The sequence below is a fragment of the Bufo gargarizans genome, chromosome 2 (genome assembly GCF_014858855.1).
Source record: "Bufo gargarizans isolate SCDJY-AF-19 chromosome 2, ASM1485885v1, whole genome shotgun sequence".
NCBI lineage: Eukaryota > Metazoa > Chordata > Amphibia > Anura > Bufonidae > Bufo > Bufo gargarizans.
The window spans coordinates 19,679,070-19,695,194 of record NC_058081.1 but is presented as its reverse complement, the minus strand read 5'-3'; the positions used below and the strand labels follow the sequence as shown (position 1 = coordinate 19,695,194).

General features: G+C 44.0%; 1 protein-coding gene across 1 annotated transcript in view; it reads right to left on the bottom strand.

The window, feature by feature from the left end:
- LOC122925495 (extracellular calcium-sensing receptor-like) overlaps window positions 1–16,125 on the bottom strand; it is a 64,027-nt gene that overhangs the window by 1,791 nt on the left and 46,111 nt on the right. Inside the window, exons 3-4 of the mRNA XM_044276850.1 lie at window positions 6,757–7,398; window positions 5,202–5,429 (exon numbers count right to left, since the gene is read on the bottom strand). Of these exons, the coding sequence (XP_044132785.1) occupies window positions 5,202–5,429; window positions 6,757–7,398 (870 nt within the window). The remainder of the gene's footprint in view (window positions 1–5,201; window positions 5,430–6,756; window positions 7,399–16,125) is intronic.

Below are 16,125 nucleotides of genomic sequence, written 5' to 3'. Positions count from 1 at the left end.
ATGATGAACTATCTTCTAGACCCCCACGGATCTGCTGTTTCAGGGAGTCGCCGTCCTCACCGGAGCTCTAGTGAGCGCAGCCGGCTTCCAGCATCTTTCCAAGCACAGCTCCGTATATTGTATTGCGGTTGTGCTTGCAGCTCATCCCCATTCACTTCAATGGAGCTGAGCTGCAACTAAGCCTTTCGATCATGTCCCATGGCCTTCTAGCAGCTGATCAGCGGTGGTCCCGGGTGTTAAGTATCTAATATTAATTACCTATCCAGAGGATAGGTCATTAACATTAAAGGGAGTCTATCCCCTAAAATCACCATTATAGAACACTAACATCATTACATTCCCCATATTAGAATGCTACCTTCCATATGGCTGTCCATCGCCGATTTTCTCATAAAAACACTTTTATTCAATATGTTAATTAGCTTCTGAAGGTGCCCAGGGGTGGCATTTATGTAGCCGTTGCCCAGGCCCCTCGTCGCTTTTCATTCAAAACTCCTCCCCTTTCACCCCTCTGGCCCGCCCTAGGTTCTTCTGATTATGTCCTCCTCTTAGTGAGAAATCCAGCGCCATCGCCGTTCAACAGATTTGCCGTGCCTGCGCACTTCATTCCCCATTATGGGCAGAGGCACAAGGACGGCTAGATCGGGATGTACGGGGTGGCACATGCGCATTTAACGGTCTTTTGCCTCTACTCATAATGGGGATTAAAGTGCGCAGGTGCGGCGAATCTGTTGAACGGCGCTAGGATTTCTCACTAAGAGGAGGACATAATCAGAAGAACCTATGGCGAGCCAGAGGGGTGAAAGGGGAGGAGTTTCGAATGAAAAGCGACGAGGGGCCTGGGCAATGGGTAATGTGATAGGAATTACTGTTTCTCTGCTGTCCATACATTCATGCTACAGACATGGTGCTGTGACGTCACAACAATACTTAGTGCACCAATCAGTAATATCTACTCAGACCTGCTAAAATGTGAAGTTGCATGTATTGCGCAATAAATATGCGCATCATTAGTGCCAATTTGCACAATCGCACAAATAATGACTGGAGATCACGAATTCTAGAATTCGCAAATTTATTGTGAATATTAAGCGAAAAAAATCACAAAATGTCGCAAAAAAGAAAATTGCCTATGCCGCTCATCACTGCACAGAATATCAACAAAAACTATATTAGTAATTGTCATATATCATCTTATCTACACATTAGTCAAAAGTAGCCAGAAAGTGGCCAACCCCTTTAACTAATTAACAAAGACATGTATGACAATATGCAAAGGGTCTATAAGGAGCAGGCTGCTGCGCTGAAACTGTACTGTACATGGTGGGTGCCATCTGTATAATATAGCCGGAACCCAGCTGCAATGTCCAGGATCGACAATGACCCTGAACCCCTCAGATGCCACATTCAATAGCGATCACTGCATCTGTGCCCAGAAAGAGGGAGGGGGGCTCCTTCTGCCTTCCTATCGGACCTGTTGCAGTGAAATTGTGGGGGCACCAATTGGTTACCATGACAGCCTGGAGCCTGCTGAAGGTTTTCTGGCTTCTCATGGTAAACTACCTGTAAAGCCATGCATGCGACATGGCTCAGCAGGCAGAACGTCAGAATCTCATAGAATCTTTCCTAATTTAACACATTAAAATAAACAATAAAAAATAAACATAACAGGTATCGCTGCGTCCAAAAATGTCTGAACTATAGGTAAAAATATTTTTCCTGTGTGGTGTACGCCATAACTAGAGTTGAGCGGACACCTGGATGTTCGGGTTCGACGGGTTTGGCTGAACTTCACAAAAAAGTTCGAGTTCGGGACCCAAACTTGACCCTGAACCCGAACCCCATTGAAGTCAATGGGGACCCGAACTTTTGAGCTCTAAAATGGCTGTAAAAATGTCATGGAAATGGCTAGAGGGCTGCAAATGGCGTCAAAATGTGGTTAAGAGCATGGCAAGTGCTCTGCAAACAAAAGTGGATAGGGAAATTACTTTAAATAACATAAAATACATAAAAATTAAAAATAATAATCGTGATCTAGGAGGACGAGGTCCATATGGAGTAGAATGTTAAGGAGGCGGTGGATGTGGCGGTGTAGGGGGAAGCGGCGGTGGAGTAGGTAGCCTACACAGTTTTTTGGTTTTAAATTTATTTTTTATTTTTTTAAATTGGGGTACACCCCAAAACGTTGGGAAATATAACCTTTGATAACCCCCTCCAGTCGTGCCAAACACACGTTCAGACAATACACTGGCTGCAGGGTAGGCCAGCACCTCCAAGGCGTTAAGGGCAAGCTCAGGTCATGTGCCCTATTTGGAGACCCAGAAGTTGCAGGGGCTGACCCCTGTCAGTTGGTTCATGTAGGCGTGTGCTCACATACTGCTCCACCATGTTGCATGTCCCTGTGATGTTCACGATCCAATTGGATATCTTCTCTATCAACTTTCGATGTTCTTTTCTGCGCCTAGCATGTTGATCACGGTTATCAGCGAATCAGGGTTCCACGCCGGAGAGGGAGCGTAAGAAAGAGAGACCACATCCAAGGAAGATAAATGGATTACATTTTTTTTGATCGAGCGAAAATGTGGAAAAAAGCTATTAAAGGGCAAATGTGGGACAAATTATTAAAGAGCAAAAATGTGGGAAAAATTATTGAAGCGCAAATGTGGGACAACTTGTTTAAGCATTAAATGAAAGGAGGTGGCACGCATCAATTAAAGAAGAATTTCTTAAATTGTATTCCCTGTCATCTATGCAGAGCAGGGGTTTATTCACATCCAAAATTGTAAAATGTCAACCCAAGAATGTAACAGAAAAAATTGTGAAATTTATAAACCTGTGTACTTGGTAGAGTAGGGGTCTATGACAAAAAAAAATTGTTTAATGTCACCCGAAAAATGCAAAAGAAAAATAAGTGAAATGTATTAAGCTGTCAACTAGGTAGAGGAGGGATATATTACACCCAAATATTGGTGAATTTCACCTAAAAAAAGTCAATTAGTGATTTTTTTTTACCTGTCTACTAGGTATAGCAGTGGTACATCACATCCAAAAATTTGTGACTTTCACCCGAAAATGTAACAGACAAATTTTGTGAATTTTTTTAACCTGTCTACTAGGTAGAGCAGGGGTCTATCACACCCAAAAAATTGGTGAATTTCACCCAAAAATTTTACAGACAAATTTTTGATTTTTTTTAACCTGTCTACTAGGTAGAGCAGGGGTCTATGACACCCAACAATTGGTGAATTTCACCTGAAAATGTAATAGACAAAGTAGTGAAATTACATAAAATAAAATACGTACAAATAAAAAAAAAAAGTGATTTATGAGTTTGAGAAGGCGGTGGACGTAGAGGTGTTGGTGGAAGCAGCGTTGGAGGAAGACGAGGTAGCCAACACTGGTTTTTGGTTTTAATATTTTTTATTTTATTAGGGTACACTCCAAAAGAGTGTGAAATATCCAAAATACAAGAATGAGAAATTGCGCTGTAGTATAACAATGGCTAAATTTTTTAACTTGTTTTTAACAATCACATATGCAGCAAGGGCTGCAATATTAAGTATTTAAAAAAAAAGGATGTTTTTTTATAACAGAATATGAAAGCTGTATAAAACGATTGAATTTCACACATCCAGATGCAGCTAGGGCTGTAAAATAGTGTATTTTGCACAAAAATTGTGATTTTTTTTAAAACCAGATTATTATTGCACTATTTCAAGCTTGGATTTGAATGTCACAAATGCACAGATGCTGCGCTGGTGCACTGAGCTTGCATAAAATGGCCGCCTCCACCCACCTAACTAACAGACGGATAAAAGTTGTTTTTTTTCTGTCACTGGGCTCAGGGCAGGGTAAAAAGATTGTGCCCTGCACCCACACAACTAAATGTATGTTGATCGCTGAGTTATATTGGAGTTCTGATCACAGATTCTGCCCTATTCTCTCCCTCACAGCAGCAGCATCCTCTCCCTACACTAAGCACAGCAGAGTGACGTGCAGCTTATTTAGAGGCTGGGTCACATGCTGCACTGGCCAATCACAGCCATGCCATTAGTAGGCATGGCTATGATGGCTTCTAAGGTCACACAATTAAACGCTTGTTGATTGGCTGCTCTGCATCCTTTCAAAAAGCGCTGAGAAATAGCCGAACAACAAACCCGAACCCGGACTTTTACTGAAATTTTCGGGTCCAGGGTCCAAAAAGCCTAAAGTTCGGTACGAACCTGAACTTTACAGTTCAGGTTCGCTCAACCCTAGCCATAACAGAAAAAATAATATCTTGTGATTCACTAATTTTTGGTCACCTTGTCCCCCCTAAAACATAGAATAATGGTTATCAAAAAGTGGTTCCAATAAAAACAGTTCATCTCAGAAAAAAAAAGCCCTCATGCAGCTCTGTAGATGGAAAAATAAAAAAGTTATGGCTGTCAGGAAATGGTTATGCAAAGAAAATTTTTAATTTTTTTAATATTTTTTTTTTTAAGTAGTAAAACAAAATTACAACTATAATATTTGTTCTCACCGTAATCATATTGATCCACAGAATAGGAACGTCATGTCATTTTTTAAGCACAGTGAACACATTAATATTAAAACTCCCAAAAATCTTGTCGGAATTGTGGGTTTTTTCAATTTCACAGAATAAAGAATTTTTTCCCATCTTTCAATCCAAGACATGGTAAGGGTGGGTTCACATCTGCGTTCTGGATTCCGTTACGGCTTTTCGTTATAACATGGTTATAACGGAAAATAATGGAATCCATAAAACGGAAGTCAAAACGGAAACCTTTAGAGGCATTCCGTTTTGATCCGTCTTAATAGAAGTCTATGAGGAATCTCAACGGATCCGTCTGGGTCCCGTTATGCAAGGCGGAAACCAGACGGATCTGTTATGCTTCCCCATAGACTTCTATTAGGACGGAAAGCAAAACTGAATGCTTTTTAAAGGCCCCGTTTTGCATTCCGTCATAATACAAGTCTATGGGCAGCATAACGGATCCGCCCTTCCGTTTTATAGGTTATGTTATTTTCCGCTATAACCATTTTATCACGAAAAGCCATAACGGAATACAGAACGCAGATTTGAACCCACCCTAAATTAAATAGTGGCTTTATAAAATGCATGTTGTGCCGCAAGAAATAAGTCTTCATGTGACTATGTGAACGGAAAATTTTGAAAGTTATGGCTTTTCAAATGTTACCTTTTCATCACCAAATGGCCACTGGACAGAACTGGTGTTAACATAAAGCGTTCCTTTGTAAGTGGCTGTGCTGGTAAAATTTCCCACTTTAACCTGTTTGATGGAACCTCCCAGGTCTATTTGCCAGTTGACAATATCGTATGTTGGAGGGGGGTCTCCATTCTCATCAAAAAACAAATCCTTTCCACTGCTTAACTTTATTCGGGCCTTCTTCATGTAATGGAGAACCTATGATGAGAATTTGGTTAATTATTTAAAGGGCTCAACATAATTTTTATATTGATGCTTAGTATAGGTCTTCAGATCAGACCGACTCCTTGCACTCCCACTGATTAGCTGAGGAGCCGGTACTGAGAATTGGAGTGGTAGTGGCCCTGAAGAAGTGTGTGTCATGGTATGCTCCCTCAGGTCATTGCTCTCTGGGGATCAAGGCAATGTAAATGCAGTTTATAGTAAGCATAAAAGCGGATTTCAAGTGCAATTTTCTCTGGAACCAGTAAAAATGGAGGCAGGTTGGTTGGCTGCAATTCGGCACTTACGGTAGGTTGTACTGGTCTAGTGACAATCTGGATGATGGGTAGTCCCTCACCTTTCAGCTGTGAATTTAATGCTGGTTGTGGCAGTTTACTCCGTAATTTCGCATCTCAAGACTTTACTTGAGGCTTGGAGTAAGTTCATCTCTCTGGAGAATCAGTACCAGGACCAGGATCTCTGCAGTCAGATTCCACTACCCTTTGTAGCTACACAGGAGCTCCCCCTCCTGGTAGGAAGCAGGACCAGTTCACTTCTACCAAGAGGGGAGGAACAGGGTGGTTAGCCCTGTTTCATACCAAACGTTTGCCAACCATTCCTAGCTAGATTAAACAGCCAGAAGCATACAATAAAACACATAACATTATAATATCAAAATAGTTACAATATTGCAGTACCCCCAGGTCTGGGGTACTAAACATGTTTTGTGATGAAGCAGTAATTGTGCCATCTCTGACACACCATTACCAACCCATAGACCATGTCTCCTTACAGAGAGAAACATGCACTGTTAAGATCGCCTGTAATCAGTATATGTTGCATGAAGATGTTGCCTTTGAATTGATGCAGCTAGAACCCTTGGTAATAATCCAGGTAGCAAATGTTAGATCACACGTCCCTATAGTTGTATGAATGACAGCGCAAACACATGACAACTGGTCTTCATATTTCCTCCTTAACTTGGACGTGCTGAGGAGAAACAGAAGACTAGGCAATAGTGCCAAGTGGTCTAGAAAGCATAAACCATCCTGTGGATAGGTTAGGAATAAAAATTGGCCGGCATATTAGATATAGACATTTCTGTAGTTCCTTATCTCTACTGCAGATTTCTTACTTGCCATGGCTTAATGTTCAAAATATCTGAGCAGCTTCCATTTAAAAAAGGACCTTCTCCAACTCTACATAAACTCAGGTCATGCATAGCTTTAGCGATAACATAGATTGCATTGTAGAGGTTATATGACATTCCGAAGTGAGATATATTATTCAGGCTTATCTGAAAGTTCTCCAATCTGTCACCCACTGTGCAATTCCTATTTGGCTTTTCATGGTTGAAGGTCATGTTTTTACCGTCCAAAAAAGTACAACCAATATTATTTTCCCAAAACATCCTATCCCAGGGCTCTTCTAACACTTTGGAGAAATTTAAATTCTCAGTATAGTCCTGGAACCCTGGAATTTGTTCAACAGAAAAATAGAAGCCCAGGGTTCCTTTAAGAAGCTTTGAATATTTTTCAAAAACTAGCAAGCTGGAGGTTGCCCAGCCGTCACTGGCCACCCAAAGCTTCCCAGTGATATTATGACGTAGACATTCATCAAACAGCAGAATGAGGTCAGCTTCAGATGCAAAGATAATTATTATCTTGGCTCTAGACTTTTTGATGGTCTGGATGATACGTGGAATGTTGTGATCTGGACGACTGCTCTGAATATACTCCAAGAATTCCACACAAGCTCCAGATTTGATGAATTCTTGTCTCACTCCCTGTATGCCCTGGTATCCATAATCATTAGAATCAGCGATCATCCCCACCCAGGTCCATTGAAAATGCAACAACAGTTGGGCCAGTCCTTTGGATTGGAAAGCATCACTTGGAGCAGTACGAAGAAAAGATGGGAACTGGGTCTTGTCACTTAGACGGGAGCTGGTCGAAACATGGCTGATCTAAAATGTGAAAATTTTATTTAAAAATGAAAAAAAAAAAACATTTTTAAATGCTTTAATTATACAACAACTTTAATTCAATTTTTTGGATTTTTTTCAAATATCCTTTAAGGACTAAATAATATCTTTATTCTGTTCATTTAGGCCAATGATCACCAAAATGTATAAATGTACTTCTCTGTTTCTGTCCCGTGCAAGCTGTAATGTAATGTAATGTAATGAAACAGAACTGTCACTCTGCCCCCCTCTGATACACATCTTGTGCAATCAACATTTTTCTCACGCCTATAACTAGAAATAACTATTCTTGTCCGCAATACAGACACACTGAACAAAATACAAAATTTGTTTCAAAGATTTGTGTGTCATGTTACAAGATCTAAAGAACCTGCTTCAGAGATATTGGGAGACAATAGTGGGGTCGTCACATACAGTGGGGGCATCAGAGATAGTGGGGTCATCAAAGATAGTGGAAGTCACTGGAGATAGTGGGGTCATCACAAATAGTGGGGGCACCAGAGATACTGGGGCACCAGAGATAGTGGGAGTCACCAGAGATACCAGGGGCACCAGAGATAGTGAGGTCATCACAAATAGTGGGGACACAAGAGATTCTGGGGCACCAGAGATAGTGGGTTCATCAAAGATAGTGGGAGTCACCAGAGATACCAGGGGCACCAGAGATAGCGGGGTCATCACAAATAGTGGGGACACCAGAGATAGTGGGGTCATTACAAATAGTGGGGACACCAGAGATACTGTGGGCACCAGAGATAGTGGGGTAATCAAAGATAGTGGGAGTCACCAGAGATACCAGGGGCACCAGAGATAGGGGGGTGATCACAAATAGTGGGGACACCAGAGATACTGGGCACCAGAGATAGTGGGGTCATCAAAGATAGTGGGAGTCACCAGAGATACCAGGGGCACCAGAGATAATGGGGTCATCACAAATAGTGGGGACACCAGAGATACTGGGGCACCAGAGATAGTGGGGTCATCACAAAAAGTTGGGACACCAGAGATACTGTGGACACCAGTTTGGTGACTTCGTGGTTCACTGCTAAACGGTTAATATTATAATATGCTATGGTTCACTTCTAAAGTTTTTTAAAACATTCACCCAGAGGTTAACTATGCACTATGTATTCAAAAAGGTTTGTATGGAAGCAATATAGTTAACTGGCATGTAATATTTATCAGGGGGCAGGCTGGCCCCACTTTCCCCTGGCTTGAAAATTGTTCTTGGCAAGTCAACCAAGCGAGAGAGGATGCATATGCTACAGCACGAGAAAGAAATTCTTCTACAGGGAGATGGTGGTGGTACCAGAGATAGAGAGGACACCAGGTCTCCAAAGGCCCTATTACACAGTGTGACCAAGCAGGCAATCAGGGCCGGTTCTACGTGAAATGGGGCCCTGGGGCGAAAAACAATAAGGCCACACCCCCCCCCACGACACTTGCTGACTTTAACGCCCCCCCCCCATCACTACAGAAATACAGCGCCCCATACCTCTTACATCCAGTAATGTCTCCTTTGATGTAGATGTTCTCTGTCCTCGTCTTCTCCTTTCAGATCTTCAGACCAGACTCCATTTTGTCACCATTTTCCGATTCTGCAGTTTGACAATAACCCTAACCCCAAAAAATCTTGGTTTACTACTTTTCCATCATCCTCCCATCTTCTGGACAAATCATCCTCCCATCTTCTGTGCCGCTGTGCTCCCCAATACTATACTGCAGAAACAGATAATACCCCTGATAATACTAGTACCACACGGAGCCCCCCCATATAAAATACCCCTTCTTTGTGGCCTCAGTAGAAGTCCCCATAGTACCCCATAATAATGTGCCAGTATCGAGTGCCTCTCTTCCACCCCCATGTGCCAGTAACAAGTGCCTCTCCATGCCCCTCCATGTGCCAGTAACAAGTGCCTCTCCATGCCCTTCATGAGCCAGTAACAAGTGCCAAACCCCCCATGTGCCAGTAAAAAGTGCCTCTCTTCCCCCTATGTGCCAGTATCAAGTGTCTCCCCCCCATGTGCCAGTAACAAGTGCCAACCCCCATGTGCCAGTATCAAGAGACAAACCCCCCCATGTGCCAGGATTGAGTGCCAACACCCCCCTTGTGACAGTATAAAGTGCCAACCCCCCATGTGCCAGTATCAAGTGCCAAACCCCCACCCCCATGTGCCAGTATTAAGTGCCTCCCGCTCCCCCCATGCGGCAGTAAAAGTCCGGTATTAAAAAAACCAAAAAACACTTATACTTATCTCCATCACACAGCGATGCGATGCAGGCCTCTTCTGGCCTCTGCCCCGCGCTGTATGGCTCAGGCGGTGCAATGAGCTCATTGCGCCGCCTGCAGTAGCCTCTGTGTTGGGCCTTGTGTCGGCAGCCTATCAGAGGAACAGGGAAGGGAGACGCCTCTCCCTCCCCTGCCCCACAGCACAGGCATCTGTATGGCTGTCCTGAGGATGGCGATACAGATGACTATGGAGATGAATGCTCCAGCAATGGAAGCGTTCATCTCCCTGTGACCTGCCGCTGCTGCCGCGGGCACCCTTCCCGGAGCCAGAGCGAGGCCACCACCAGCGTGAGGCCTCACAAATAAATAAATAAAATGCTCGGGACCGGCCGGTGTCAGGTGGTGGGCTTGGGGGCCCCTAAGGACTCAGGGGCCCGGGTGCAATTGTCCCCCTTGCCTATATGGAAGCACCAGCCCTGCAGGCAATTATAATATATTTGTGATTATAATATATGTGTGTGTGCTCTGTAACATTATTTATTTCATTTCCATTACCCATTATAAGGTATCTTGCTTGCAAGATTCTGATTCTTTCTCTTAGTGAGGGCAACATAAATGTTGTGCCACTTATGATAACAGACGAGAACTGATACTGTGGAGACGCCATAGAATACAAAAATGTGCACAGGTCTAGCTTAGAGCCTTGACCAAAAAAATCCCAAATTGAATGAATTAAATAACCTGATCCCTTATTGGGGATCAAAGGGATTAAAACTTAACATTTAATGGTAATAGATTAGAATAAATGGCACAAAAAAGGATACACAGAATATATATAGACAAGCCCAGATGGGCCAAACACAATTGCACGATTATGCACCAATGTGAGTAATGGAACGTTCTCACCCGGATGGTTGATGGACGGACCGATCTGTGTGGATGGAACCTGAGCGGTGATGCCACAGGAAAGGAGTCTGATTCATGAAGGGTGCTGGTCACTGGAGCGCGTGCATTAAGGATGGTACCAGAAGATGCTGGACGGTAGGCAAGGTCGGGAATGAAAAGTCCCTATTGTGTCCCTGGTGGAGGGGGGAGGGGGCTAGTCGACCCTACCTACCTATACGGAGTGCTTGCTCCGCAAGGAGCGACCCCGTCCGGATACCTAACCCTGGTGCGGGCCGGTGTCCCTAGTAAACCCTAACAGTGTCCCGACGTGTCACGTTTCCGTTTAGAAAAAACTCATCAGGGGACGTCGAAAATACAGGGTGGCAGGCAAATTAATGCCTGAAAAATGAACAATGCTGGTGGCTAGATCCGCTACAGAGACTAGCCACGGATATGGGAGCTAAGTCAGTAAACCAGGAAAATGGCTAAGGAATACTGCAGAATGGTCCAGTGGGGCCTATTCAAACTCCGGGTACAGTGGCCAGGCCAGTGGGACCGGACCACAAGAAATCCTACAAACAGGACCGCAGGTGCTGGCTAACCAGTGGGCTGTCCGGGCACATGGAAGGATACGCTAAGGAGCGCAGTGCGGTCACTGTGGGGCCCAAGTCAAAGGGTATGAGGTCAGGGGCTGTCGGCACTGTTTACCTGGAGAGTGCCGTTTAAATGAGGAAGACCGCAGCGCGCCCCTTAACAAGGCACGCCCCCCCAGATGTCACGTGGAGACCGGGAAGGCTGCGTCCCGTGAACAAAAGTCCTGCATGTCATGGAACGCAGCGTCGGACGGCGCGTGCGTTCCACATGCCGCCACAGGGGCCGCACCGATAGAGCTCCGTGCGGGACCGGGGGCGGAGACACGTGGAACGCAGACGTCAGCCGCCGACGCTGTGGACGCACGCAGGAGAGTAGGAGGGGCTGGAGTGGAAAACCTGGGGGCGGGTAAGGCTTCCTAGCAACTGGACGCCGCGCAGAGACGCACGGTGGACCAGTGGCTGCAATAAGAGACCAGCGTGTCAGCGGTCTCAAAGATAAAGCAAAAATGATGCTCTCAACATCAGAGCTTCTTTGGGAGGGAAGACATAGGCAATTAGGCCCAGCTGCCGTAACAGAGGGCCGGCGGTAAGGTCAGGAGGCATAGAGGACAAGAAATATAGTGATGAGGTATAATAAATTTGAATGAAAATATATTACATTAAATCCAGATGAACTGAGTGTTGGGACAAAATGGTGTGATCAGATGGTCACAAAAAACAGCTAAAGTTGAGCTGTTCATTAAGCCCCAACGGTGTCATGGATTTAAGATAGTAAATCCAGCGGAGTTCCCGCTGAAGGATCACCCGGTCCCAATCTCCTCCACGACGCGGCGGGAGGACCCGGTCAATGCCCATAAAAGACACATGGGCAGTGCCGTTATGGTGAGTGCGGATGTGGTTAGCTATTGGCGTGTCCTTGCTCTTGGATATATCATTAAGGTGTTCACCCACCCGCCTGCGAAACTCTTAGAATAACTCTTTAATAGTAATTTTTAGAGTTGAGGAAAGCTGTCAAAACTTTGATTTGGCTGCTTCCCTGAATAACACAAAGAAATTTGCTTTGTGACGAATTACTTCTTTGTGAGTAGCGGCCGCAATGACAGGGAACAGCGATGGTGCCACCCCGTCATTGAACCCTTCAGATGCCGCATTCATCGCCGATCGTGACACCTGAGATGACCATTAAGGGGTTGTCAGTGGCTAATCTGTTATAGTAAAAATTATAATAATGCCCTTATCTATTTGATCGCGAAGAGTCCGCCGTGGCCATCTTGAATGAAGATCCAGTGAGGAATCTTGCACGGTGCATGATGACGTCATATGTCACCCCACAAAAGATTTCACGCAGGGTCTTCAATCAAGATGGCGGCTGACTCCGTGTGCATATGCTTGAGGTGAGTACAATTTTATCTTTTTTTCCCACCATTTTAGGGAAAATTTGAGGAAATTCATCTGGCTTTGCAGCGAATCGACTTTTCCCTGGAAATTAGGATCAAAGTCCACTATGTGAACTTCGATTCGCTCAACACTAGTAATTATATAGAAGGGCTGTTGAAATTATTTTATGTATGGAGCTGCATTTTGGTCACTGCTTGGTGGTGGTATTTGAGGTAGTTCATGAGTCCAACACTGCGATATCTCCATAAAACAAGTAACAGTGAGGCGTTCTGTGCATCACTAGCCCTATAGCCTGAAACATGTCAGCATTACTTGTATTTTACCCCTGCTATAATAAAGTTCCAGGTTTTTGGAGCTACCGCAGTGCTGGAGGCATCGCATGAACTTTGTCTTGGAGCTCCTACTCGGTCTGGACCTTGCCACTCTCCGAGTGAATTATATTTAAACAGATTCTGCTGTAGCTGGTGAGAAGTGCTGTTGTGCTTATGTTTGCCTGGTGTTTGTGGTAACGTTAGCAATGTGTGGCACTGAGCAGTAGATTATTTTTCCATTGTATGGTAGTACCATCACTGCATAGTATTGTTATTTATGCAACTATATGCATCTTTTTTTTTTGCACTGTGATTTGTATACTGTATGGCACTTATATATAGTGCAATGCCATGGGCTCCTATGACCAGTTTTGAAGAAAGGCATGGACACAACAAAGTCACTTCAATACAGTTTATTGCTTGTTCCAGCCAACTTACAGTTCAGTTCTGCCGGATCACAGCCGGGACAAGTAATGAGTTCATGTCATCCACAATAAAGTCATGCAGGCTCCTTTAGAAGCATCCAGAGGCTAGTGTTTGATTCACACGTGCCTTGCAGGGTGTGATCTGCAGTCTCTCACACAACAGACACACCCTGCCTCATGCTACTGACTTTTAAAAGCAATCGTGGACATGAACCACGTATAAACCGCGGAGTGGATCGTGGGGAGTAAGCACACACCCAGCTCTTTGCTTACTCCCAGTAAAAGCCCGGATTAGCTGAAACCAGCTATGATAGTTAACAAGAGCGTCCACTATCTATTCTGGTGGACGCACAAGCTAACGGCTTTTACTCCCCCAAGGATGGATGCCTTGGTGGCACGTCTCAGGTGCACCCCAGCAAACCTTGATATGCATCTCCTTAATAGGTTTCTTGCACCATTCTCGGAGATACATACCGTCCTTCATATATGAGGCCTGTCACTGCTTCACAATAGCTATTGTTATGTGGACAATCTATGACAGTGTTGGTAGTGGAGGCGAGAGATGAGCGTGTAACTCAGTGTGTATCACTGTGCATTGCAGCAACATGCATAGCTAGTCCTTTCTGGTAATGAAACAGTTACTGTGTGTCAGTATGACGGGCAGGTGACAGACGTTACTATTAGGCTCAGTTCATACTTCACTTATTTGATCAAAAACATAAAATAGGTACAGATCTTTTCATGATACCTTATCTCAGTGCTCTAATTTTACATCAACTGCTAATTCCACAATAGATTTCTAGTTAATCTGTTTTGATAGCCAATGATACAAGTAGTGGCCCCATAAAAGAGTAGAGAAGGTGTCAGCAGCAAGTTTGTGTTGACGTCACTGTTTATTTTTCCCCTTCGTCTGATCCATCAGAAGAACAACCCCCCCCAAAAAATACACTGTCTTTTCAGCATCCGCCTTCACACAGTCAGTATTTGGTCAGTAATTGATCAGTTTTGGTAGGGCAAAACAGGAGTAGGTCCAAAACTGAGATGTCACGTGATGGGAATATTTGCATGTCTTCTGTGTTTTGGACCCACTACTGCTTTTGGCTTCCAAATCATGAGAAATCCTGATGCAAAATACTGATTGTGTGATAGAGGCCTTATGGATGCTCCAAAGACAGGATTCATTGTGTTTTTTCATTTTTAGGTTCCTCTGAGGGTGAGGATGGCAACAGAGAGAGGAGTCAACATAGTGGCAAAGTCACACAGTGGTGAGGAGTAGAGATGAGCGAACCCGAATTGTAAAGTTCGGGTTTTCCACACCCAAACATTTACGTAAAAGTTCGGGTTTAGCCAACTACTGCTGAAAACAAACTTTTTTTTCTTCAGTTAGTCAATATCAATACATGATCGGAAGCTATTTTATGCAACGATAGTGCACCAGCATAGGCTATCTGCAAGTCCAGAAATACAGCTTTGGCATACTGGGGTGAAAAAAGCCTCTGATATACTGCACATCTGGGATTAGACAAGCATAAGTAACTGTCACATTTAGGACAGAAATACAGCTTTTTGGTTACTGGGGTGAAAAAAGTCTCTCATATACTGCACATCTGTGATTACACGTGCATAAGTGACTGTAACATTTAGGCCAGCAATATGGCTTTTTGGTTACTGGGGTGAAAAAACCCTCTGATATACTGCACATCTGGGATAAGACATGCATAAGTGATTGAGTTATGAACAGCGCCCTCTATTGGTTTCACAGTCTTATTAGTGTAGACTTTTGCATAGAAGATTTGCGATTAAAATATTAGCGATCTACACTAGGATGATATATGACACTGGGAAAGCTGGGCAATAACTCAGGATAGATCGCAAGTTATTACCCATCTTTCCCAGTGTCAGATTTGATCACTGAGTTATTACCCAGCTTTCCCAGTGTCAGATATCATCCTGGTGTAGATCGCGAATATTCTAATCGCGAATTTTCCATGCAAAAGGCTACACTAATAAGCTTGTCATACGACTCAGTCTAATATTATTGTCAGAAGACTATGAAACCATTAGAGGGAGCTATTGAGTTATGAACAGCGCCCTCTATTGGTTTCATAGTCTTCTGACAAGAATATTTGTCTTGTCATAAGACTGTGAATCCAATAGAGCTGAAAAACAATGCAGATTCTGCTCATTTGCATGTCTTTCCCATAAGCCCATGTTTATGCAAATGAGTTTTTACATGACAAAACTGTATACAAAAATTATTGAATATTATGTTAGGACAATCGGAAAACTTTTTGTCACCCTAATGATATTGATCTAGGTGCACAGGTCCACCCAAGCCATCTAATAGATATGAAGCAACTTTGAGGCTTACTGGCTTTTAGTCAGATGAGAGCTGGTTTGAATTATCTCATAGGGCACAAGGCTGCCATTGTAAGGTATGCTGGCTGTTATCTGTCTCATGGATGGATGGATGGATGGATGGATGGATGGATGGATGGATGGATGGATGGATGGATGGATGGATGGATGGATGGATGGATGGATGGATGGATGGATGGATGGATGGATGGATGGATTGCACATACCTGGCTTTTGGCATACAGCCTTTGTGTGGTTGTCTATTGTATGTCGTACGAGACACATCCAGCTATCCTCTTAATTGTCATGGGACACCGAGGCGCTTTCTCTCCTCAGCGCCGTTGGCGTCCCGTTTCTTTGCAGGAGAGAGGACGCGCACAGCGTACTCATCTTCTAGGTGATAGGGGGCAGGACTGACTGGCCCGCATGTCTCCTCCCCGCGGCCGGCGGCCTCAGTTCCCACAGCAACCAGGGGAGGTCTGAGCACCGAGCTGGGCACTCGGTGCTCA